General features: G+C 40.5%; 1 protein-coding gene across 1 annotated transcript in view; it reads right to left on the reverse strand.

The window, feature by feature from the left end:
• The window catches only part of Ash1l (ash1 (absent, small, or homeotic)-like (Drosophila)), a 152,004-nt gene that overhangs the window by 26,174 nt on the left and 98,260 nt on the right, over positions 1-27,570 (reverse strand). Inside the window, exons 6-15 of the mRNA XM_013015249.1 lie at positions 25,546-25,725; positions 20,302-20,396; positions 16,108-16,181; positions 13,999-14,044; positions 13,775-13,883; positions 7,980-8,186; positions 7,705-7,851; positions 4,029-4,137; positions 1,457-1,621; positions 1,191-1,285 (exon numbers count right to left, since the gene is read on the reverse strand). Coding sequence (XP_012870703.1) covers positions 1,191-1,285; positions 1,457-1,621; positions 4,029-4,137; positions 7,705-7,851; positions 7,980-8,186; positions 13,775-13,883; positions 13,999-14,044; positions 16,108-16,181; positions 20,302-20,396; positions 25,546-25,725 — 1,227 coding nt within the window. The remainder of the gene's footprint in view (positions 1-1,190; positions 1,286-1,456; positions 1,622-4,028; positions 4,138-7,704; positions 7,852-7,979; positions 8,187-13,774; positions 13,884-13,998; positions 14,045-16,107; positions 16,182-20,301; positions 20,397-25,545; positions 25,726-27,570) is intronic.

Consider the following 27,570-nt stretch of genomic DNA (forward strand, 5'->3'; position numbering starts at 1 on the left):
GGAAGGTGGCTCAGTGATAGAGCGCTTGCCTTGAATGCCTGAGGCCCTGGGTTCGATTCCTCAGCACCACATAAGCAAAAAGAAAAAAAGCCGGAAGTGGTGCTGTGGCTCAAGTGGTAGAGTGCTAGCTTTGAGCTGAAGAGCTGAGGGACAGCGCCCAGGCCCAGAGTTCAGGCCCCACGACCAGACCCAAAAAAAATAAAAATAAAAACTAAAAAAAATTCCTATGTCATCTCCTATATTAGATAGGGAAGTTTTTTGTTGTTGTTGTTGTTTTGTTTTTTTAAATGTCGGTCATGGGGCTAGAACTCTGGGCCTGGGTGCTATCTATCAGCTCTTCAGTTCAAGGCAAGCGCTCTACCTCTTGAGCCACTGTGCCACTTCTAAGATAGGGAACTTTTTGGTTCCCCTTTTTCAGGCAGAGACCACAGTCCACTTTTAGCAGAAAATAGCAACAGAAGACAGACCATGAATCTTCTGCAGCTTGCTTAACATTAAAATGGAACAAAGCTGGGTGCCTCCTGTCATGTCTGTCATCATAACTACTCAGGAGGCTGAGATCTGAGGATCACCATTCAAAGCCAGCCTGGGCAGGAAAGTCCATGAGACTCTTATCTCCAATAAACCACCAGAAAACTGGAAGTGGTGCTGTGGCTCAAGCAGTAGAACGCTAGCCTTGAGCTGCAGAGCTGAAGGACAGCAACCAGGCCCAGAGTTCAAGCCCCATGATCAACAACAAAAAGGAACAAAATCATTTCGTAGGAAATGAAGCAGGACAGATAACGTAAGGAAACTGTATTAATTTTTACAAATATCAAAAGGGCCAGACTTAGAAGATATAGAGTAGTTGGTCCAAAAACCATAGCAATTTTGAGGTTGAGATAGACATAACTGGTATCTTGAAGTATTTATGAGATCTGTAACTCTCTAAATACATACACACATGCAAAATACATATGTGGATGCATGTGGACACAGACACTTTGCCAATTATCTTATTTGAAAGAAGTGCTAAGTTTTATTTAGAATTTAGAAATATAAAGATGTCATTCATTATTCTCTTCATCCAATGTCATAGAATCTGGAAGCCCTTGGCTTAAGATATCTACCAAAAAAAGATCAACTGTATCAAGTTTAATAATTTTTAAGCCAATAAAGCAAAAAGAACGCAGGTTTAAAAAACACTTTACCTTTCTCTATTAGACATTGGTTTCATCTGTAATTGGGGGGCCAATCTTGTTGGGGTATTAATATTTTCACTGGGCTCCTCAGAGAGATGGCCTCTCTAAAAAAAAAAAGATGGGATAAAATTAAAAAGATTAATCAGAAGTCATCTCCAAGAGCATTAAAACCAATCTTAAGATGCCCTTCTTTGGCAAGCTTCTTATTCTAATAATTACTTCAGAGAAGCTCATAAAACAGCTTTCAGATACTAAGTCACAAAATTGTTATTTACCCGTTTCTTCAGTTTGTGCTTAGATTTTCTCTTCTCTTTTGATCGTCCAGATTTCTTATGTGTGGTCATGGGTTGGCTGCTTTTGCTGCTGGTCAGTCCGTTCATGCGTTGACTCTTGCCTCCAATGATTCCTCGACATTTCTCAAAGCCACACTTACAAAGTTGCTTTTAAAAAAATGAGAATATTTTTTAGGTCTCCTATACCACCCTGAAAGAACACAATATCATCTGACATCCAAGCTAGGTGAGGTTTGACTAGTTAGTATTTTCGAAGAATAGTTTTTAAGCCTATTGTCACTCATTTGTAACAGCAAAGATCATGCTTGGAACATCTGGGCTACCAAGGTTAGGTATGCATCTAGGAATTTAACTTAAAAATAGATGAAAGCATAATAAGTAAAAATAGGTTCCCTTTGGAGAAGAAGATAACATTCAAGGAAAACTTCTACATTAAAAAGACCTCTGCTTGGTGCTGGTGGCTCATGGCTGTACTCCTCAGGAAGCTGAGATCTGAGAACAGTGGTTCAAATTTAGCCTGGGTAGGAAAATCCCTGAGACTTATCTCCAATTAAGCACCAAAAAAGCCAGAAGTGGTGGTGTGGCTTAAATGGTACAGAAAAAAATCCTAGAGGGGCTGGGAATGTGGCATAGTGGTAGAGTGTTTGCCTAGCATACATGAAGCCCTGGGTTCGATTCCTCAGTACCACATAAACAACAACACTATGGGTCAAGTGGTCGAGTGCTAGTCTTAAGCAAAAGAAGCTCAGGGACATTGTCCAGGCTAAGTTCAAGCTCCAGGATTGGGAAGAAAAAAAAGTCCTTGAGCAAAAAAAAGCTAAGGGACAGTGCTCAGGCCCTGACTGAGTGCAAGCCCCAGGATCAGCAACAACAACAACAAAAGACCTCATTATGCTGGTGTGGTACCCACCTAAAAGGAGAGAGCAGGAAGGACTGTGGCTTGAACATAGGCAAAGTTAACAAGACATCATCTCAACCATTAACCTGGGCTTGGTGATGTGTATCGATATATCAGTTATACAAGACCAGGATGGTACAAATAAATTTGAGACACCGGGTACCAGTGGCTCCTGCCTGTAATCCTAGCTACTCAGAAGGCTGAGATCTGAAGATTATGGTTCAAAAGCCAGCCTGAGTAGGAAAGTCCGTGAAACTCTTATCTCCAATAAACTACCAGAAAACCAGAAGTGGCACTATGGCTCAAGTGGAAGAGCTGAGGGACAGTGCCCAGGCTTGGTGTTCAAGTCCCACAATTGACAATAAACAAACAAACGAACAAAAAAACTAAAGCAAAAAAAGGGTGAAGGTATAGCTCTACTGGTAGATTACTTGCTTGCCTAGCAGTGTCAGGCCCTGAGTTCAAATCCCACGAAAACAAACAGAAGCCTCGCAAACCTTGGGACCAAGGACACCAGTGGCTTATGCATGTAATCCTAGCTATTTAAGAGGCAGAGATCTGAGGATCATATGAGTCCTTGAGACTCATATCTCTAACAACCGAAGAGTCACAAGTGGAGCTCTGGGTTCAAGTGGTAGAGCACTAGCTATCCTTGAGCAAAAAAGCTCAGGGAGGGCTGGGAAGGTATCTCAGTGGTGGAGCACTTACCTTGCATGCCTGAGGCCCTGGGTTCGATTCCTTAGCACCACATAAGCAAAAAGAAAAAAGCCGGAAGTGGTGCTGTGGCTCAAGTGGTAGAGCACTAGCCTTGAGCTGAAGAGCTGAGGGACAGCGCCCAGGCCCAGAGTTCAGGCCCCACGACCGGACCCCCGCACCCCCCAAAAAAAAAAAAAGCTCAGGGACGTCATTCAGGCCCTGAGTTTAAGCCCCAGAACAAAACAAAACACCTAGAGACCAAAAATCATAGGGTAATCTGTTTCTTCAGACTTGTGAAACACGAAATCTATGTATCTGAGATATGTGAAACAAGAGTAAAAAACTGCCAAGCACTGGTTCACACCTGTAATCCTAGCTACTCAGGAGGCTGAGATCTGAGGATCAGGGTTCAAAGCCAGCCCAGGCAGGAAAAGTGATGTGACTCTTATCATCAATAAACACTCAGAAACCTGGAAGTGGCACTGTAGCTAAAGTTGTAGAGTACTGGTCTTGAGCTGAAGAGCTCAGGGACAGAGCCCCCAGCCCAGATTTCAAGCTTTACAGCCGACCAAAAAAAAAATTAAAAAAAAAAAATGTTTTCCCATGTATTTTTTCTTTTTCTTTTTGCTAATCCTGGGCTTGAAAATCTGAGACTAGGCGCTGTCTCTGAGCTCTTTTTTTGTTCAAGGCTAGCATTCTACCACTTGAGCCATAGCTCCACTTCTGGCTTTTTCTTTGATTGGAGATAAGAGTCTTATGGACTTTCCTGCCTGGACTGGCTCTGAACTGCAATCCTCATATCATAGCCTCTTGAATAGCTAGAATTATAGGTGTGAGCCACTGATGTCTGGCCCCATGCATTTTTCAATGGCTCCAACTCAACAGTTCTTAGTAAAAGCCCATATTATATACTGTTGTGAGTGAAAAGTTCATCCTTTTTCTTGTACTTTTTATTCTCACCTGTTTCTCAACATTGAAGGAATGAAAATTGTAATCATAAGTGAGTTCAGTCCCAGCTGGCATATCTTTAAGTGCATACAGTCCAATCCGGTACACTCCATTAACAGACCTACGAAGAGAGGACGAAGAGTTAAAGATTGGGATATTTATTTATTTATTATGCTTTCACTTGGCCTTTTCTGGTACTCTACTGCTTGAACCTCAGATCTCAGCCTCCTGAATAGCTAGAATTACAGGCATGAGTAACCAGTGGCTGGCATATCATTAATTCTTGAACTAACCCTATGAGAACATCTAAGAAGCGTGTGTATCTTTTTTTTTTTTGGTCCTGTCGTGGGGCCTGAACTCTGGGCCTGGGCGCTGTCCCTTAGCTCTTCAGCTCAAGGCTAGTGTTCTACTGCTGTGAGCGCTACTTCCGGCTTTTTTCTTTTTGCTTACTTATGTGGTGCTGAGGAATCGAACCCAGGGCCTCAGGCATGCAAGGCAAGCGCTCTTCCACTGAGCCACCTTCCCAGCCCCAGAAGTGTGTGTATCTTAAGAGAATTAACTTACGGTCATATAACAACTAGTTTACCATTCAATCCAAGGGAAATAAAATCCAGGTTAGGCCAGGTGTTTGATCACACCTGTAATCATACTCAGGAGGCTGAGATTTGAAGATTGTGGTTCAAAGCCACCCTGGGTGGGAAAATTCATAAGACTTTTATCCCCAATTAGCCATCAAAAAGCTGGAAGTGGAGCTGTGGTATAGTACTAGCCTTGAGTAAAAAAAGCTTAGGGACAACACAAGGCCCTGAGTTTAAGCCCTAGGGCTGGCATTGAAACAAAACAAACCCAGGCTATTTGATTCCATAGCTTTTGTATGTGGAACACAAGGACCATCTTGGATACTACTCTATCATATGTAAACTCTAATTTTTTATTATTTTGGGGGTCCTGGGGCATGAACTCTATGCCTGGGCACTGTCCCTTTGCTCTTCAGCTCAAGGGGAGCACTCTTCCACTTGAGCTACAGTGCCACTTCCAGTTTTCTGAGTGGTCTATTGGAGATAAGAGTCTCATGGAGGGGCTGGGAAGGTGGCTCAGTGGTAGAGTGCTTGCCTTGCATGCATGAGGCCCTGGGTTTGATTCCTCAGCACCACATAAACAGAAAAAACCGGAAGTGGTGCTGTGGCTCAAGTGGTAGAGTGTTAGCCTTGAGCGGAAGAGCTGAGGGACAGCACCCAGGCCCAGAGTTCAGGCCCACAACTGACAAAAAAAAAAAAAAAAAAAGAGTCTCATGGAGTTTCTTGCTCTGGCTGGCTTCGAACCATAATTCTCAGATCTCAGCCTCCTGAGTAGCAGCTGTGAGCCACTGCTGCCCAGGTCTCTGAAGGTAAGTTTAAATTATAGATTCTATTTTTAGGGGCGGGTATATACATACTTTCTTTTGAATAATTTTTTGTTAGCTATAGTTTTTAAGAAATGTGATAATTTCCCCTAATTTTTCAAATATCAAGTTGTTGTAGAAAATAAATAACGGAACTCATAGAAATATTAATCCACAATAAAAATAAATCTATGAATTAGAAAAAATGATGAAAGAAGTTACATGTAAGAGAATACATACGCATGAAGAACAGATAAAACTAATTTCTGCTTTTTTTTTTTTTTGTCGGTCCTGGGGCTTGAACTCTGGGCTTGGGCACTGTCCCTGTGTTCTTCTGCTCAAGGTGATTGATTGCTCTACTGTTTGAGCCACAGCTCCACTTCCGGTTTCCTAATGGTTTAATGAAGATAAGAGTCTCATAGACTTTCCTGCCGGGGCTGGCTTTGAACCATGATCCTCAGATCTCAGCCTTCTGAGCAGCTAGGATTATAGCCATAAGCCACTGGAGCCTGGCTGCTTTTTTTGTTGTTGTTGTTAAGACAAGGTCTTACTATGTAGGCTAGGCTAGCCTTGAAATCACAATCTACTGCCTCAGCTTCCTAAGTGCTGGGATTACAGGTGTGCACATATAGCTAAAACCAATATATATATAGTAAAAATTAGATTAGGGTTTGCCTTGGAAGGTGGGAACAAAGACTGAATAGGCTGAAGGGAATTATTATTATTAATTTTTTTACAGTGTTGAACTAGGGCCTTGTTAAAGCTGGTCAAATACTCTACCATTAGGCTATACCCCAGACTGAATTTTCTGAAAATGATGGAAATGCATAGTTAAGATCGTATTTTTCGGGGCTGGGAGGTTGGCTCAGTGGTAGAGCGCTTGCCTTGCATGCCTGAGGCCCTGGGTTCGATTCCTCAGCACCACATAAGCAAAAAGAAAAAAGCTGGAAGTAGCGCTCTCAGCAGTAGAGCGCTAGCCTTGAGCTGAAGAGCTGAGGGACAGCGCCCAGGCTCAGAGTTCAGGCCCCATGACCAGACCCAAAAAACATAACAAAACAAAACAAAAAAAAAGGATCATATTTTTCTGTATGTGACTTGTAACTCAATGTTCTCTACATTATCCTCTTTTTTTGCGGGGGAGGGGGGGGTCAGTGATGTTAGGGAATCTCTTATCTTATACACAGGAAGCAAACAGTGTATAACAGCTATATCCCTGGCCAATTATTATTATAGGTATGCACTATTCTACAAAGTTTACTGTTTCTTAGATTTAAGTTTTTCCTTTATTAAGCAGCTTTTAAATAAATAGAAAGGATGTTATCTCCTATTTTACTTATTTCTCACTGTGACAAACCCACCAAGAATATACTAAGCTTGCAACGTGGCTGTATAAAGTAATATGAGATAGTGTATGTAACACTGTGCCTAACATAGTAAACGTTGAATAAATATTAGAGATTAGCCTTATCCTTATTATTGTATTCTTTTGGGAGGGAGTAGTTAGGATGACTTCAATAGCAAGCTGGTGCTGGTGGCTCACGCCTGTAATTCTAGCTACTCAGGAGGAGATCTGAGGATCATGGTTCAAAGCCAGCCAGGGCAGGAAAGTCCTTGAGACTCTGATCTCCAATAAACCACTAGAAAACTGGAAGTGGTGCTGTGGCTCACTTGGCAGAGCTCTTGCCTTGAGTTGAAGAGCGCAGGGATGATGCCCAGACCCAGATTTCAAGCTCCACAACCACCACCACCACCAAGAAAAAGCCAGCCTGGGCAGAAAAGCCCACAAGTCTTTTTTTTGTTGTTGTTGTTGGTTGTGGGGCTTGAACTCTAGGCCTGGATGCTGTCCCTTAGCTCTTCAGCTCTACCACTTTAGCCACAGTACCACTTCCAATTTTCTAGTGGTTAATTGGAGAGAAGAGTTTCATGGTTTTCCTGCTTGGGTTGGCTTTGAACCACAATATTCAGATCTGAGCCTCCTGAGTAGCTAAGATTATAGCACCCAGCTCTCTGAGACTCTTATCTCCAATTAACACCAGAAAACTGAAAGTGGTGCTGTGACTCAAGTGGTAGAGTGCTAGCCTTGAGCTGAAGAGCTCAGGGACAGTGCCCAGGCCCAGAGTTCAAGCCCCATAATTAATTAAAAAAACGAAAAAACAAGTGCTTACTCTGTCTGAATGATCTGGTAAAACAGGGAATAACTGCCTGGGCATGTAAATTTATTCACACTGTAGAAAAATGGCTTTCTTTCTGCCTTCACTACCTTCTATTGTACTAGATTCTTGTTTTTACCTTTTCCTGTTTTCTTACCATTTCTGCATTTCACAATTAGGGTCACAGCTGTGGTTGATGAATCGGGCCTCATTTCCCATACGGTAACTGTCAATCACCATCCCACTATCGAGGTTCAGACAGTAATGGTCACTGTGATTATGATACTGCTCAATCATTCTGTTCCTGAAGAGGAGAGAAATGATTGAAAGCCAGTTACTGATTTAATTGAAGGTAAATTTTAGAACTTTGATTTGCCATTCTAATCTTGTATATTTGTCATTTTACTTGAGTATAATCATTTAATACTTTACCTGAACTCCTGTTCACTGACAACCTCCCCTAGGTATTCAATGATGAACTGCCCAGCTTTCAGGGGTTCTTTGGTTCTGATTCCCCAACCTTTTTCCTCAGCTCGAAATCGTTCTAGACATTGAACCCATTCATGCCTCTGTATCCTCTGATTACAGCACTGCTCACCACAGGGGCAAGTGTTGGGAGAACACTCAGCAAAGATCATTCTAGAAAGAAAGAGAATAATTATACATAATTTTACACAATATATGTTTTACTGTAGTTTTTTTTTTTGTCAGTTGGGGGGCTTGAACAATGGGTCTAGGTGCTGTCCCTCAGCTCTTCAGCTCAAGGCTAACACTCTACCACTTGAGCCACAGCGCCACTTCCAGCTTTTTCTGCTTATGTGGTGTTGAGGAATCAAACCAAGGGCCTCATGCATGCAAGGCAAGCACTCTACCACTGAGCTACCTTCCCAGCCCTGGACTAATTTTTAAGGTGGGGTGTGTATATGCACATGTGCGCACACACATGTACACTGCCACTGGGGCTTGAATCCAGGGCCTAGGTGCTGTCCTGTACATTTTTCCTCAAGGCTGGTGCTCTACCACTTGAGACGCAACTCCACTTTTAGCTTGTTTTGGTTAACTGAAGATAGGAGTCTTGTGGACTTTCTTTCCTGGGCTGGTTTAAAACTGAAATCTTGGGGCTGGGAAGGTGGCTCAGTGGTAGAGCGCTTGCCTTGAATGTCTGAGGCCCTGAGTTCAATTCCTCAGTACCACATAAGCAAAAAGAAAAAAGCCGGAAGTGGCACTGTGGCTCAAGTGGTAGAGCCCTAGCCTTGAGCTGAAGAGCTGGGGGACAGCACCCAGGCCCAGAGTTCAAGGCCCATGATTGGACCCCCCCAAAAAAACCCCAAAAAACTGGAATCTTTAGATCTCAGCCTCCTAAATAGCTAAGTGTAAGCCACCAGTGCTCAGCCTATTTTACAACAAGTTTTATGTGAATACATAAAATAAATTTTAAGAAAAGCCTACTAAGATTAAAATATACAATTTAAAAACTAGTAACATTTAATCCTTGCAATCAGACTTCAAATATTGAATGCTTTTCTTTTGTTTGTGGGGCTTGAACTCTGGGCCTGAGCACGTCCCTGATCTCTTCAGCTCAAGGCAAGCTCTCTACCACTTGAGCCTTAGCACCATTTCCAGTTTTCTGGTGGTTTAATGGAGATAAAAATCTCACGGTCTTTCCTGCCAGGGCTGGCTTTTAACTGAGATCCTCAGATCTCAGCCTCCTGAGTAGCTAAGACTACAGGCGTGAACCACCAGCACCCAGCTGAATGCTTCTTTACATTATCATACCCAACTTTCATTTACAGACTTCTGGTTTTTCTGATGGTTTATTGGAGATTAGAGTTTCACAGACTTTCCTAACCGGGCTGGCTTTGAACCACAATCCTCAGATCTCAGCCTCCTGAGTAGCTAGGATTAGAGGCGTGAGGATTACTGGTGCTCAGCTTCATTTACAGACTTAAAATGGTAAAATACATAAAATGTATTACCAGAAAAGTATATAGCTCATGGGCTGAGAAGGTGGCTCAGTGGTAGAGCGCTTGCCTTGTATGCCTGAGGCCTTGGGTTCAATTCCTCAGTACAACATAAGCAGGAAATAAAAGCCGGAAGTGACGCTGTGGCTCAAGTGGTAGAGTGCTAGCCTTGAGCTGAAGAGCTGAGGGACAGCACCCAGGCCCCACGACCGGACCCCCCCTCCTCCCAAAAAGAGAAAAGTATATAGCTCAGTGGGATTAAGTACATACACAGTAATTTCAGTACTGGAAATGACATTTTTATGTTGGAAATATATAATGATCTGTATTGGAAATAGTATTTCCATCCATATGACTAGCTGAAACCATAATTGTAAGATAATAAAAAATTCTGAACCAGGCGCTGGTGGCTCACGCTTGTAATCCTAGCTACTCAGGAGGCTGAGATCTGAGGATTGCCGTTCAAAGCAAGCCTGGACAGGAAAGTCCATGAGACTTTCATCTCCAATACACCACTAGAAAACCAGAAGTGGTGCTGTAGATCAAGTGGTAGAGTGCTTGCCTTGAGCTGAAGAGCACAAGGACAGCGCCCAAGCCATGAGTTCAAGCCAACTGAAGAAAAAAAGTATGTATTTTTCACTGCTTTCTTTTAAAAATTTCTTCATTCAGTTTTGTTGTATAGTTTGGAATGCCATTAGATTGTTAAACATAATTAAAACAAAGGACCAATAAAACATTGCAAGATCAAAATATGTTACGATTAAAATTTTAAAATCTTGTATTTAATAATGTGTACTATAGGGCTGGGAAGGTGGCTCAGTGGTAGAGTGCTTGCCTTGCATGCATGAGGCCCTGGGTTCAATTCCTCAGCACCTCATAAACAAAAAAGAAAAAAAGCCAGAAATGGCGCTGTGGCTCAAGTGGTAGAGCATTAGCCTTGAGCTGAAGAGCTGAGGGACAGCACCCAGGCCCAGAGTTCAGGCCCCATGACTGGACCCAAAAAAAAAAAAAGTGCACTGTAAAATGTTTTCAGTTACCTGATTTATTCCTTACAAAAATACTATCCTTTGTCCTAGTATTCAAACTGCAATTGCTGAAGATAACTTTGCTCTGTCTTTTCTCCTATATTAAAGATCTACTGGCTATATTCCTATTGATACTTTTCTGAGCTCTTTATTCTTTTCTATAGATTTATATATTCATTCTTTCTCTACTATTGTAGGCATATATATATGTACACACACACACACACACACACATATAATTTTTATTTTAGTTTTTAGGTAGTACTTGGGTTTGAACTCAGGGCCTTGTGCTTGCTAGGCAGTGGTCATGGGCCACCTGTTTTTGTTTCAGTTATTTTTCAGATGATGTCTCATATTTTTGCCTGAGGCCGACCTTGAATCTCAATCTTCTTTCTATGCTACCAACATGTCCAGAATTATAGCCACATGCTATCTTGTCTGGCTCACTTTTTTACTGGGCTGCTTCTGTATACTGCTTACTACAGCAATTCCATAAACAGTAAAATATGAAAAAACAAAGCAATGTTACCTAATCACAAAATATACATTTAAACAACTTTAAGGACATATGATTCTTCTAATAGTAAAAAAAAAAATTACATCACCCAAAATAAATTGGGATATGAATACATAAAGTAAGTAAAACTAAGAGTAACTATGTGTTTTTGTATATTGGCAGTAATGTCACAATTATTATAAGCTCTATTCTGGTAGAACATAACAAAAATATATAAATGTTCATAACTTATGTTTTGTCATTTTTCTTCTGAAAATATACTGGAAAGGTATTTAAAAAGGAAATCCACTGGCTGGGAAGGTGGCTCAGTGGTAGAGTGCTTGCCTCACATGCATGAGGCCCTGGGTTCCATTCCTCAGTACCACATAAGCAGAAAAAGCCGGAATCGGCGCTGTGGCTCCAGTGGTAGAGCGCTAGCCTTGAGCTCAAGAGCTGAGGGACAGCGCCCAGGCCCAGAGTTCAGGCCCCATGACTGGCAAAAAAAAAAAAAAAAAAGGAAATCCAATTTTGATGTTGTGGTATGTTTCTGTAATCCCAGCACTGGAGAAGCTGATGCAGGAAAAATATGAATTTGATGCCATTCTGGATACACAGTGAATTAAAGACCAGCGTATGAGAGCCTATCTCAAAAAATAGAAAAAGGGAATCTATACAAAAAGTCTTCATAGCAATGATATTTTCTTTTTTTCTGTCAGTCCTGGGGCTTGAACTCTGGGCCTGGGTGCTGTCCTTGCGCTCTTCAGCTCAAGGCGAGCACTCTATTGCTTGAGCCACAGCGCCACTTCCAGTTTTCTAGTGGTTTATTGGAGATAAGGGTCTCACGGACTTTCGTGCCCAGGCTGGCTTTGAACTGCGATCCTCAGCTCTCAGCCTCCTGAGTAGCGAGGATTACAGGCGTGAGCCACTGGCACCTGGCTAGCAATATTTTCATAGCAAATTTTTGTAGAAATAAGTTGAAGTTGGGGATAGGAAGGTAGCTCAGTGGTAGAGTGCTTGCCTCACATGCATGAGGCCCTGGGTTTGATTCTCGATTTGTCAGCACCATATAAACAGAAAAAGCTGGAAGTGGTGTTGTGGCTCAAGTGGGAGAGTACTAGCCTTGAGCTAAAGAGCTGAGGGACAGTGCCCAGGCCCAGAGTTCAAGCCCCATGATCGACCAAAAGAAAAAAAAAAACGAAGAAGAAATTAAGTTGAAGCATCTGTTGAGAGACGAATGGCAACTTATGGCATATTAGTCTGACAATTAAAAAAAATTCCTCAAAGTGATGGTCTTTTGGACAGTAATCATTTGTAAGCAAAGATATATCAATGCATAAAACAATGACTATACCAACAGTTGCTACTACTATGAAAAACTGTTTGTTATGTATGGACAATGTATGTACAATGACAAGATGTGAACTCACAGTGATGCAAACAAAGTAGAATTTTCCAACTGGTATGCCATGGAAGTTGTACTAAATATTGATCCCTTCGGCCTGTTGCTGTCTTTGAAAAGACAACTATCTGGTATAGCAAGTACTGATTGTGTATATTACACAACCCAACACATTTTATTTTCACTTCTTTGATTCTTTTTTTCAGTTGTGGGGCTTGAACGCAGGGCTTGAACAGTGTCCCTGAGCTCTTTTGCTCAAGGCTAGTACTCTACCATTTTGAGGAACAGCTCCACTTCCAGTTTTATGGTGGTTAATTGAAGATAAGAATTTCATGGATTTTCTTGCCTGGGCTCGCTTTTGAACCTTGATCCTCACACATCTCAGCCTTCTGAGTACCTAGATTACAGGTGTGAGCTACCAGTGTCCAGCCCTCCTTTGATTCTTACCTCTACTCCTCTGTCCCTTATATGTTTCCTCTCTGAAATCTCCATGTCATTTTAAACTATATGGTCTCAAATAAGAATCAAAATTCTTATTCTCAAATCACTTTAATCAAATCACTTTGTTTCTGTTTTTTTTTTTTTTTGGTCCGGTCGTGGGGCCTGAACTCTGGGCCTGGGCGCTGTCCCTTAGCTCTTCAGCTCAAGGGTAGTGCTTTACCACTTGAGCCATAGTGCCACTTCCAGCTTTTTTTTCTTTTTGCATATGTGGTGCTGAGGAATCGAACCCAGGGCCTCAGGCATGCAAGGCAAGCACTCTACCACTGAGCCACCTTCCCAGCCCCTAACTTTGTTTCTGATGATGACTTCATTAACATTAATAACTCATCAAATGCATATCCACTCCATGTCAAGTTTCCTAGCAAGTTTCCTTCAAAATATATCATGACCTTATTGTTTACTTTTACTGAAACCGTTTTACTCTATTCCTTCATTATGACTACCATATACCAACAGGTAGGAAGATATCAAAAACTATGCTTATTAATACTTTATTATGTTATCTCATACTATTCTCAACAATGCTCTCTAAAATTTGATGGTATTTCTATTACTTTTTGCCTGGGCTGGCTTCAAACTGCAACCCTCAGTTCTCAGTATCTTGAGTATCTAGGATTACAGGAATGAGCCACTGGGTGCTGGCTAAAGCTATTATTTTTATCATTGGGTTAAATAGCCTTCTCCAGGTGTCATAAGTAGTAAGAGAATTTAAGTTTAGGTACCAAGACTCTACATTTATTTTTTTTTCTGTTACTGTATTCAAGCTATTAATTTTTATGTATCCAAGTACAACTTCATGAGGGGATATGTCTATTTAATTTAATCTACAAAGGAAGTTACAGTACCTGTTGAGGCAGTCATCCACACAGCCCTTCCTGGTGTCATCATCTGGCTTCTTACAGTTACAGGTAGTAGCCTCATAACCAGAAAGAGGTTTGACATCAACGTAGACATCTTGAAATGATAGTAAAGAACAGTTGGTGAATATACTAATTTTTTCTTTTCAAGGGCTAGTCTAAGATAAACACTATGTTATGGAGGCAATGCAAATAGCTCCAAAGTTACTCACTTGAACGGATTTTTTTATACAGTGGGACATCTGGCTTTTTGTATAGCTAGAAGAAAAAAGAAAGAAAAATCTTCATATGGCATTTAACTTCCAATGCTAAAAAGTAGCATCCATCCCTAGTACAAGAAATTATCCTCATATTCTTCTCATGTAGAAATATTTGTAAGCCTTTTAAGAGTGGATACAATTGAAGGAAACCTTTTGGGAGATCATTCTTGCCCAATATTAAAGAGAGAATTAAGATTGAACAGAATGAGCATTAGTTTATAGAAATGTATTGTGAATTATATTTCTTCATTATGTTGTTGGATAGAAATAATAAGTATCATACCGAGGACCAAGCTACTCAACTGGACAAATTAAGATTCTATTTGCTTTTTTTAAAAAAGAAGGAAGGAGGGGAGGATGTAGTTGTGGAGATGGGAGGGAAGGATGGTAGGGGAAAAAAGAGGAGGCGGCAACAATGCTTGGTAAGAAATGTACTCATTACCTTGCTCTTGTGATTGTAACCCCTCTGTACAGTATTTTCACAATAAAAAACTTATTTAAAATAAATAAAAAAAGAAGGAAGAAATGGGGGTAGCTTAGTGGTAGAACACATGTTTACCATGTGTAAGGCCCTAGGGTCAATCCCCAGAATATACAAAACAAACAAACAAAAAACCCAAGTACAATCTTTCCCCATAAAACAATAACAAAGAAGTCCTAAATCCCCAAAAGAACAAGCCCCCAAAGCCTAATATGTGCATAGTGCTTACAGAGGGTCTGAGTAAAATATATGAGTACCTAGACTTTCAGCCATTACCTTGTTTCAGAAATGTAACAGATTTATAATTTTCTTTAACATAACTAATTTAATGAATAAAGGGGAAAGGGCAGGCAAGAAAAAAAAAAGCTTTCACATTTTAATCAGGAAGGAAATAGAGGAGAAAATAAATTAGAACAGAGGCAGTCAATAAAAAGAAAGAACAGCCAGGCGCTGGTGGCTCACGCCTGTAATCCTAGCTACTCAGGAGGCTGAGATCTGAGGATCTCAGTTCAAAGCCAGCCCGGGCAAGGAAAGTCCGTGAGACTCTTATCTCCAATAAAGCACTAGAAAACCGGAAGTGGTACTGTGGCTCAAGTGGCTCAAGCGGTAGAGTGCTTGCCTTGAGCTGAAGAGCGCAGGGACAGCTCCCAAGCCCAGAGTTCAAGCCCCATGATCGACCAAAAAAGAAAAAAAGAAAGAACAGTGATAGGAAGTATACAGACATTTTCCCACAAACAGCATCTTAGAATAAGATGAAACATTTATTAATCTCCTAGAATAATCTCATTATCATTTTTCAGTATTTTTCAGCATATGTTCAAAGTATTCCATTGTTAAATATTTAAAATATTGTTACTATAGGAATTCATGAGAGGCCACTAAAAGAATAGAAGGCACAGGGGAATGTAAGTTACTTTTCACAATTGAAAGTTAATAGTTGGTGGCATTTTGGCAAAACTTTGAGGCCTCTTCACTTCATCTGTATGACTATTTCTTTTTCATAATGGTTATTCTCAGTATGGAACCTAGGAGCTATAACTTAAATACAGAAGTCACTGAGGGAAACTTTACAGTTATGGATGTAAGAAAAAACAGGACCTTATTTTTAGTTATCACTATATTTTAAGATCCTTAGAAATACAGCAAAGTATTTTCCTGTTTCCTTTGGTAAGAGAATCAATTTTGTATCTGAAAACGAATTCCAAAGAAGGAGCCAACTAAAATAAAGCCTAATTTTTTTTAAAAGTGCTGCTGGCCGTACATTTAAATTCTCCTGAGACCTTCATCAAACAGAATTCTTACAGAATGAAAAAATCTTTGCTACCAAAATAAAACCCAGAATAACAACAGAACATTGCCCAGGGAAGCAGGAACTTATTATTACTATTTTACAATGAGTAAATAGGTCACATTAAATATGGATGCAAATTCATTTTGCTTAGTCTCTAATCTTCACAGGCAAACTTCTCAGTACCTCCTAAGAAGAAAACATAACAGGGAGGCAGAAGAAAAGTTACATTCCCTGTCCTCAACCTCCTTCCCACTTAGGAATAAAACCTTGTAAAACAGGCTCTTTGTACCTGATTGTGTTTCCATTGCCAGAGGATGTCATAGGGAAGCTGGAAGTCAATTCTCTTTTGTCTTAGATACTTTCCTGAAAAAAAAAAAAACAGTATCAACTTCAATAACTGTTCTGATATACACCTAAAGAGATAAAATAGCCTCAATGTCTATTATGCACCAATAAGAAAAACAAAGCTTTTGAAAATTTTTGTTTTTACACATTATTTTAATTTTAGCTTTCTTCTACCAACCTAATATATGTGCTAAAGATATATAATTTTTTATTCTTATATTTTAGTTGGTAGTGGGGCTTGAAATCAGAGCCTTGGTGTTGTCCCTGAGCTCTTTTGCTTTAAGCCACAGTGCCACTTCCAGTTAATTGGAGGTACGAGCCTTGCAGATTTTTCTGTCTGAGCTGGCTTTGATGTCAGATCTCAGTCTCCTGAGTAGCTAAGATTACAAGAGTAAGTCACTAGCCCCTGGCAATTTTTTGTTTGTTTGAGAAAAGGTCTTGCTGCTTGAGACAGAGTCTCGCTATATAGATAGTCTAGGCTAGCATGTAACTTGCTAACTTGCTATGTATGTGGTCTGGACAAGTCATTCTCCTGCCTTTGCCTATTGAGTGCTGGGATTATAAATGTGTGCTGCCTTAACTTTACAGCAGTCTCTATGAAACAAATGAACACAGTGAAATTATGACCAACATACACAGGTTATTATGAAGCTAAATAAAGACCAAGACATTTTTTCAACTGTCTAAAAGTTACTAATCACGGAGTATCTGATACCTGTTCTACATCATTATTTATAGTTTCATGTTGACTAGAAAAAGAGGAAATCCCTGTTAACCTTACTTCCTACTTATTGAAATACTATTTTAAGAAGCCTATTTTAAGTCCCTTTATTACCTTAAAAAGGTTCTCCAGCTTCTTACTCTGTATGACCTTTTGTCTTCTTAAACACATACATCACTTTACTGTCTTGGCTATTTATGTTTTTCTGTGTTTCTAGACCAGCAGTTCTCAAAGAGTACTTGCTGACTTGAGAAGATTCAAAAGGCAAAAAACAATTTCAATGACTCTGTAAAGATGTTATATACTTTCTTTGTTATGCTGACATTTGTACTAATGGTGTAAAAGAGACTATTATAAACCTGTTATAGCACAAACAGTTCTAGAAGTCACTGTATTCTATTTGCCACAAACCTGGGGTTGGGATGGAGAAGCCAGCATCATTTAAAAATGCTCTTGAAGCCAGGCACCTTGGCTCATGCCTATAATCCTAGGTACTCAAGAGGCTGAGATCTGAAGCGGTTCAAAGCCAGCCCAGGCAGGAAAGTCCGTGAGACTCTTATCTTCCAGAAAACTGGAAGTGATGCTGTGGCTCAAGTGGTAGAGCACTTGCTTTGAGCTGAAGAGCTCAGGGACATCTCCCAGGCCCAGAGTTCAAGCCCAATGACTGACCAAAAGAAAAAAAAGCTCTTGGCCAGGTGTTGGTAGCTTATACTATAATCCTAGCTACTCAGGAGGATGATAGTTCAAAGTCAGCCTGAGTAGAAAAACCTGTGAGGCTCCATCTCCAATTAACCAGCAAAATATCAGATTAGAGATGTGGCTCAAGTGGTAGAATGGACAATGAGAAAGCCAATCAAGAGTGCAAAGGCCAGACTCAAACCCTGGTATACTACCCCTGTGTTTGATTCCCCAGTACCACATAAACAGAAAAAGCTGGAAATGGTGCTCTGGCACCAGTGGTAGAATGAGTACTAGCCTTGGGCAAAAGAAGCTCAGGGACAGTGCTTAGGCCCAGAGTTCAAACCCCATGACTGGCCAAAAAAAAAAGTTAAAAACTACATTAAGTCTTGACCTACAAGGCAAGATTTTTAATATTCAACGTGGCACAATAGAAGTATGAACAAAGCATTTCTACTGCATACTAAAGTGGGATAGCGTTCTCAAGGAAAAACATTTATATAAGTATTTGAATGGTTAATTAATTGAACTAGTGATTTTATTTTATTTTTTTTATTTTTGGGACCGGTCGTGGGGCCTGAACTCTGGGCCTGGGCGCTGTCCCTCAGCTCTTCAGCTCAAGGCTAGCACTCTATCACTTGAGTCACAGCGCCACTTCCAGCTTTTTTCTTTTTGCTTATGTGGTGCTGAGGAATCGAACCCAGGGCCTCAGGCATGCAAGGAAAGCTCTCTACCACTGAGCCACCTTCCCAGTCCACGAACTAGTGATTTTATTTAATGGAATAACATTTTGTCTGAAACAACTGAAAAAAACAGTATTACTTCAAGAAGCAAAACTAATGAGGCTGGAACAGAGTTCTTACCTAGCACTACCTAAACAAAGCAAAACTAACGAGGCTGGTATAGAGTTCTTACCTAGCATTGCCTAGAACAAAATCAAACTAAATACACATGACTGAAAGCATTTGTTGACAATAGTAAAATCTGAGCCTTCAGTGAACACTGCAATTTTTAAAATCTTAAATTCAGTACTGTGAGACTCACAGTTTTCCAATACTTAGAAGGATTTTCTCTGATAAAATAAATCCGTGGTATGATATTACCAAATGTGATTTTCCCCCCCTGGTAGTACTGGGGCAACTTTCCTAAGAAAGGTACCCAACCACTTGAACCATACCCCAAACCCTTTTTCACAGTAAAATAAAGTTATATATACATGCATGTATGTATGTGTGTGTGTGCATGCCAGTCCCGGGGCTTGAACTCAGGACCTGGGTGCTGTGCCTGAGCTTTTGTGCTGAAGGCTAGTACTCTACCATTTGAGTCACAGCTTTACTTTTAGCTTTTTTGGTTTAATGGAAGATTAAGAATCTCCAGGACTTTCTGGCCTTGAGCAGAAGAGCTCAGGGACAGGGCCTAAGCCTTGAATTCAAGCCCCATGACTCAAAAAATAGAAAAAGAAAAAAAAAGTTACATGTTACAGTAACTGTCCTCCTATCCTATTCATAAAGTATGATCTAGCTGGGTGTGGTGGCTCATGCCCGCAATCCTAGCTACTTAGAAGAGACAGATCTGATGATTGTGGTTTGAAGCTAACACGAGCAGCAAAGTTCATGAAACTCTTATCTCCAATAAACTAGCCCCCACAAAAAAAGCCACAAGTGGCGATGTGGCTCCAGTGGTAGATTGCTAGACTGGAGCAAAAAGAAGCTAAGGAACAGCATGTAGGACCTGATTTCATACCCCAGGACTGGCATACTCACACAAAAAAATGATGTTCTGAACAAAAAAAGACTATCCAGAAAAAAGAAATCCTACCATGCAACAGCCTGATTTTCAGTTTATCTCACTACTAGTAAAAAGACACTTGTAAGATGGGTATCAGTGGCTAATGCCTGTAGTGCTAGCTAATCAGGAGGCTGAAATCTGAGGATTGTGGTTCAAGGCCAGCCTGGGCAGCAAAGGCAGTGAGACTCTTTTCTTTGTCAGTCGTACGGCTTGAACTTTGGGCCTGGGTACTGTCCCTCAGTTTTTCAGCTCAAAGCTAGAGCTCTACCACTTGAGCCACAGCGGTACTTTTGGCTTTCTGATGGTTTATTGGAGATTAAGAGTCTCACTGCCTTTCCTGCCCAGGCTGGCTTTGAACCATGATCCTCAGATCTCAGCCTCCTGAGTAGCCAAGATTACAGGTGTGAGCCACCACGCACAGCTGTGAGACTCTTGTCTCCAATTAACCAATAGGAAACTGGAAGTAATGCCGTGGCTCAAGTGGTAGTGCTCTAGACTTGAGCTGAAGAGTTCAGGGACAACACCCAGGCTCAGAGTTCAAGCCCCATGACTGACCCTCCTCCCCCCCAAAAAAGAGGGAAACTAGAGCTATTATCACTATACTAGAGATAATAGATTACTCATTATTACTGTTAATTTAACTAACAGTAATTAACAGTACTCTCATCCTCTTGGATAGTTAGAGTTTTTTTCCAAGATCTAGGTTAGAAAATTGCTCATTTGGACAAAATGGTTATGTTTTCCTTTAAATGGGAATTTTGATCACCTTTTTGGTGGTACTAGGGTTTGAACACAAGGCCTTGTGCTAGCTAGGCAGGCATTTATTAATATACAGAATTACTGAGAATAAATATAAATGGTAACAAGCTTGAACTAACACAGACACTTCCTTCAAACTGGAGGGAATTATATAATCTTCTCAGCAATATACTGTGTAGATTTAGTACTCACCAACATGAATAGGGGCTGGGAATAATCCATATTCATGCTCTCCGGGAGTATATTCCAGTTTCTCTTTCTTTAATTGGATTAATCGGCTCTTTGGGCTGTGATCACAAAAGAATGATAAACAGTTAAAGGCAATGAATTTTTTTTTCTTTTTTGTTGGTCATGGGGCTTGAACTCTGGGCCTGGGTGCTGTCCCTTAGCTCTTCAGCTCAAGGCAAGCACTCTACTACTTGAGCCACAGCGCCACTTCCAATTTTCTGGTGGTTTATTGGAGATAAGGGTCTCATGGACTTTCCTGCCTAGACTAGCTTTGAACCTCGACCTCAGATCTCAGCCTCCTGAGTAGTTAGGATTACAGGTGCAAGCCACTAGCACCTGACTGAAATTCCTTCTTGTTGTCAAATATAAACATCATTTGTTTTAAGGTCAGGTCTTAACAGTGGCTTAAACCTTAGAAGCCTGTAATTCCAGCTACTCAGGAAGCCGTGATCTGAACATCACTTTTCAAAGCTGCTCAGGACAAAAAGCCCCCGTGAGACTTTTGGTTGGTCGTGGGGGCTGAATTATGGGCCTGAGTGCTGTCCCTCAGCTCTTCAGGCTAGCACCCTACCACTTGAGCCACAGTGCCACTTCCAGCCTTTTCTGCTTATGTGGTGCTGAAGAATGGAACCCAGGGCCTCATGCATGCAAGGAAAGCACTCTACCACTGAGCCAACTTCCCAGCCCCTGCTGTGAGACTCTTATCTGCAATGAACCACTCAAAAAAACCCCCAACTAAACAAACAAACAAACAAAAAAAAAACAAAATGGAAGTAGCACTGTGGCCCAAAGTGGTGGAGTTCTAGCCTTCAGCAAAAAGGGCTCAGAGCCAGCATCCCAGCCCTGAGTTCAAGACCCATGACCCCCTTTCTCTCCCCAAAAATGCAGTTTTAAGGGAGGGTACTAAATATTTTCTATTTTTTTTCAAGAACCCTTTATTTCGGGAAAGGCCTTTAAAAAAAGGATCTTTGGCATTTTCCAACAGTTTTGTAGAGGGAGGCCAAACTGACTATTTTTTCTTTCTTGCATTATTAGGAGTTGAACTCAGGGCTTCCCCTAGGAAGGTGCTCTACTACTGAGCCATGCCTCTAGCCATTTTTAGTACTAGTTATCTTTGTGATGGGTTTTTTAACCTCCTGCCAGTTTACACTTTTTTTTTTTTTGGTCAGTCATGGGGCTTGAGCTCTGGGCTTGGGCCCTGTCCCTGCACTCTTCAGCTCAAGGCTACTGCTGTACCACTAGAGCCACAGTGCCACTTCCAGTTTTCTGAGTGGTTTATTCGAGATAAAAGTCTCACGGACTTTCCTGCCTGAGTTGACTTGCCTGGGCGCTGTCCCTCAGCTCTTCAGCTCAAGGCTAGTACTCTACCACTTAGCCACAGTGCCAGTTCTGGTTTTTTTTCCCCTCCTGCTTATGTGGTGCTGAGGAATCGAACCCAGGGCTTCAAGAATGCAAGGCAAGCACTCTACCACTGAGCCAACTTCCCAGCCCCTGGACTGGCTTTGTACTACTATCCTCAGATCTCAGCCTCCTGAGTAGCTAGGATTACAGGCATGAGCCACCGGCACCCAGCCCAGTTTATACTTTCTATATGAAACTAGATTGCACTACCTACTGCAGTTATTGGTCAAAGGGGTTTCAAGAACATTTATGTACAGGCTTCCAACTAGAGGTATGAGCCACCAGCTCCCAATTCAGTTTTAATTTTAATGAAGACATCACACCTACAACTTAAAAAATTACTTTCAGATAGTATTGTATCAATATCATGAAGCAGGTAAGAGGTAATGTTGATTTTAGTTTACAGATTTGGGAACAAATGTTCTACCAGGTTAAGTGATATCTTAACTTTAGTAGCTGGTAAAGATTTAAGACTTAACCCATCATTTATTCAGCCAGACAAGGGTAGTGTGCACTTATAATCCCACTACTTGGGAGGCTGAGGCAGGAAGATCTTGAGTTTCATACAGACCAACTTAGGCTACATAGTGAGATCTTAGAATAAAAATGAAAGAATACAGGAAAAAATTTCAGAAAAAAAATATGCGTAAGCAACGAGCATAGAGTAACTGGGCCTGTAGTCTACTTGAGAGGCTAATGCAGATAATCTCTTAAATTCAGATCAGCCTGGAATATAGCCAGGCCAAGCCTCCTCCAAATGAGGAGGGAGGGACATACAAAGCAACAAAGAAATAATCTTATAAATGTGTTAGAAACAATCGCATGAAAGAAAAAAAATTTGAATACATATCTTAGGGTTAATTTCCCTAACATCAACTTATCTGACCTTTTATGCTTGCAAAATTATATTTTAAAAAAAAGCATATTTTAAAAAAAGGAACCATTGATGAAAGTCAACTATGCAACTTGGTGGAGATGTGAGGGAAGAAATGGGAGAGAATGAGGGAATAGATGACACTAAAGGAAAGGAAATGTACTTATTATCTGACATACGTAAATGTAGCCCCGCTGTATATTACCTCTAAAATAACAATAAAGTAAATAAATAAAAAAGAAACAATGCAACATGACATTTTACTTTCTTGAGATTATAGTAGACAAGCACAAGAAAATTCTTGGCATAATACAGAAGGTAAAAATCCAGGGTTACTTTTATAGCTCTAGTTCCCAAAAAGTAACGAAAGCAAAAACATAACTCAGTAATAAATTTCTTTTTTGTTTTTGACAGTACTGGGCTTGAACTCAAGGCCTGGGCACTGTCCCTGAGCCTTGTTGTGCTCAAGGCTAGCATTCTACCACTTGAGCTACAGCACCACTTCTGGCCTTTTCTGTTTATGTAGTACTGAGAAATCAAACCCAGGGCTTCATGCATGCGAGGCAAACACTACCACTAAGCCACATTCCCAGCCCTCATTTTTTATTTTTAATAGTCTGAACTGTGTGGTCGTCCACTTTGCAGAATGGTAGATAACGAGAAAGGACATGTTTGCCTCTTTGCATTTGTTAGTTTGTCCTAAAGATTCTTAACCTTAGTAGACAATCTTTATGTATAACTGAAATGAAGGTGGCTATTTTAGATATGACTGACCATAAAGCCAGATAGTAAGTTTCTATTTTCCTTTTTTTTCTTGGTGAAATTGGAGTTTGAATTCAAGGCTTACAATTTGTTAGGTAGGAGCTCTACCACTTGACCTATACAAACTCCTAGTCTTTTATTGCTTCTTAGTTATTTTTCAGATAGAATCTTGTGTGTCCCTTGCCCAGGGCTTTAGAGACCATGATCCTCTTTCCAAGAGCACAACTATGCTTTTTGTCTGGGATGGCCTGAAATCTGATCCTCTGATTTCAGCATCCTGAGTATTGAGATTTTTAGGTATGTGTCACTATGCTGGAACTGTAATCATGTTTTCTTTTGGCCTGTGACTAAAGTTATAAAACAGGAACAACCAATTCTATAGTATGTGTGTATGTGAGGTAAATTTTTTAAAAAGCTTCACCTAGCCAGCCAGGCACTGGTGGCAGTGGCTCACACCTGTAATCCTAGCTACTCAGGGGGCAGATCTGAGGATTGTGGTGCAAAGCCAGCCCGGGCAGAAAAGTCTGTGAGACTCTTATCTCCAATTAACCACCAGAAAATTGGAAGTGGTGCTGTGGCTCAAGTGGTAGAGTGCTCGCCTTGAGCTGAAGAGCTGAGGGACAGCACCCAGGACCAGAGTTCAAGCCCTATGACTGACAAAAAAGAAAAAAAAGCTTCACTTTTCTTATCAAAAGAAGATAAATTAACCTTTTAGAATGTTCTGTTTCTACTGTAACCCATTCAAAATTTGTGTTCAACTCAATCTTTGGACAAACTGAGGGTAATTATTTACTTAGTTTAATCATTTATTATTTGGGTATAATAATCAAGTAATCTAATTCAAACAGGACACTTAACAAAGGGAGAAAATGCATGCAAATAATACAGGAAAGAAAAAACAGTCAATAACCCAACCAAGCAAATTAGAAAGGCTAGGATTTCTAACAACCATTGCTAACTGTTAGTACATTTTACCTGAAATAATGTCTAAAGTCCCCTCCCTTTTTGTGGGTTGGAACTGGGGTTTGATCTCAAGGGCCTTTCACTTTTTCACTCATGGCTAGTGCTATGCCATTAAAGCCTTACCTCTATAGTTCCAGCATTTTTACTGGTTAAATGGAAATAAGAGTTTTCTTAGATTTTTCTGCCAGGTCCAGGTTTGAACCAAGATTCTAACATCTCTGCCTCCTGAGTTGCTGTAGTATAACTACTATGCCTGGCTGCCTGCCTTTTTACATGCTGTTTCCTCTGATGGACTAGCCTATACACCTAGCAAAGTATTATCAAATTCTTCAAATCTCACACTGTTATATTCCATGGAATACTTTTTTTTTGGGGGGGGGGCAGTTCTCTGTCTTGAACTCAGGGCCTGGGCTGTCCCTGAGCTTCTTTTGCTCAAGGCTAGTGCTCTACCACTTGAGCCATAACACCACTTCTGGCTTCTGTTTATATGGTACTGAGGAATCAAACCCAGCCAGGGGTTCATGCATACTAGGCAAGCACTCTACCACTAAGCCACATTCCCAGCCCTGTGGGATACTTCTTGATATAATAGCTATCTCTTCTTTGTTGCTTATTAAGTTGTACTTTGTCAAGAAAAAAAACCCATGAAGCTCTTCAAATGAGGAAAAAATATGTTAATCATCTGGCAAAGTTGGTGTAACATACTATTCAATCATTGAAAAATCAAGTAGAGCCAGGCGCCGGTGGCTCACACCTGTTATACTAGCTATTCAGGAGGCTGAGATCTGAAGATCACGGTTTAAAGCCAGCTGGGGCAGGAAAGTCCCTGAGACTCTTATCTCCAATAAACCACTAGAAAACTGGAAGTGGCGCTGTGGCTCAAGCAGTAGAGAGCTTGCCTTGGGCTGAAGAGCACAGGGACAGCGCCCAAGCCCAGAGTTCAAAAAAAAAAAAAAAAAAGAAAAATCAAGTAGATCATTAAAAGGCCTCAAACTATAGAATGTAACCTAGGAAGGCAGAGAAAAGATAAAAATCAGGGAATATAATTAACCTTATACAACACAGTGTAGTACATTATGAATATAGTGAACAGAAGTGATAGAAATTTGTATATATAATATACTGTTTTATGATAGTCAATTTTTTTGTCACAAATGAAAGAATAACAGGTATTTAAACAATGTTAATTGCTAGTTACTACTACTTACTCTGTAGTTTTATAAACGTCAGAATATAGCCCAGCTTTCTGATACTTTTTCTTTGGGGGACGTGGGGCCTTCTTTTCCCTTGGGATGATAGATAACACGGGCTGGAAAGTATTTTCAGGTTCAGGAGGTTTAGCTGGGGTTTCTAGAGGACTGGGAATCTCAACTGGTGCTTCTGTAAAGCTAGATTAAAAAGAGAAGTTTAAAAATGTTATTGTCTTTTCTACAAATGAATGTCTACTTAAATATTACAGGAAGTAAAAAAGAAAAAAAAGAGATATGAGGTCTTCCTCACCTGCCTAGAATAACCTGACTAGGCAGAGTGGAGATCCATTAATGGAAGAATTCAACAGAAGTCACAGAAGGTATTGCTATCCACTGTTTTAAGCTTTTATACAGTCAAAACCAGTTTTAACTATGAGTAAAAAATTGTCAAGAAAATATGTTAAATATATACAATGAAATTTTATTCATCTATTAGAAAGAATAGTATGTCATTTTCAGGGAAATGGACGGACCTAGAAAAAAACTATGTTAAGTCACACTCAGAGACACAAATGGCACATGTTTTCTTTCACCTGTAGAAGCTAGATTTAAAATATAAGTATACAGGCTGGGAAGGTGGCTCAGTGGTAGAGTATTTGCCTTGCATGCATCAGGCCCTGGGTTCGATTCCTCAGCACCACATAAGCAAAAAGAAAAAAGCCAGAAGTGGCACTGTGGCTCAAGTGGTAGCGCACTAGCCTTGAGCTGAAGAGCTGAGGGACAGTGCCCAGGTCCAGAGTTCAAGCCCAACGACCAGATCCCCCACCACCCAAAAAATATCTGTAAGTGTACATGAAAACATATACACACATATATCTGACTAAAAGATTATATATTTAAGCAAAGAATCCAAAGTTATAACTCCTCTGAACAACTAACAAACTGTTTAACAAAATGAAAACCAGGAAGTGAAAACATGTTTGGGGGTAGGGACTGGAAAATAAGGAAGAAAGATGAAAGGGTTGACAAGATGAATTGTCATGAACTGACTTTTTTTTGGGGGGGGGGAAGGGGTCAGTCCATGGGGCTTGAACTCAGGGCCTGGGTGCTGTTCCTGAGCTTTTTCATTCAAGGCTAGTGCTCTATCACTTTAAACCACAGTGCCACTCTTCTGATTTTCTGGTGGTCAACTGGAGGTAAGAATCTCATGGAATAAAATTAAATTAAAAAAATTAAAAAAAAATTAAAAAAAAAAAAGAATCTCATGGACTTTTCTGCCTGGCTGACTTCGAACCTCGATCTCAGATCCTCAGCTTCCTGAGTAGCTAGGATTAGAAGCATGAGCCAATGGTGCCCGGTGAATTGTAGCATCTTTGTACAACTACTTAAATATAAAATCAGTAACAGCAGCAAGTAAACAATTGTCAAAGCTGACCATGGTGATACAGGCTTGTAATCTCAAAAACTGGGAAGCAGAGGCAGGAGTTAGAAACTTTGAGGCCAGCTTAGGCTATGTGAAGAATCCAAGATGAGCCTGGTAGCATATAGCAATAACCTGTCTCAACAACGATGACAACAAAATCTTCAAATGAAACAGACTGGTCTACAAGTAACAAATCTTTTTCAAGTTAAAATTGGAAACTTATGAAGAAAACTAACAAAAACCAGTTATACAACATATTAAAAATATCTAGTATCCAATGAAAAAAATTCTAAACATGCCAAAATAAAACATGATTCTGGAAAACAAATTCAATGCAAATTATCTAAAAAATACAAGAGATAAAAAAATGGTCAACCTGGCTGGGTTATGGTAGGTTCACATCTGTAATCGTAGCTATTCAGGAGGCTGAGATCTGAGGATCACAATTTGAAGCCAGCCTAAGACAAGTTTCAATAAACCACCAAAGAAAGCCAGAAGTGTAGCTGTGGCTCAGGTGGTAGAGAGCACTAGCCTTGAGAAAAAGAAGCTCAGGGACAGCACCCAGGGCACTGAGTTCAAGTCCAGAGATCAGCGCGCACACACACACACACACACACACA

Source organism: Dipodomys ordii, unplaced genomic scaffold (assembly GCF_000151885.1).
Source record: "Dipodomys ordii isolate 6190 unplaced genomic scaffold, Dord_2.0 Scaffold26, whole genome shotgun sequence".
Classification (NCBI taxonomy): Eukaryota; Metazoa; Chordata; class Mammalia; order Rodentia; family Heteromyidae; genus Dipodomys; species Dipodomys ordii.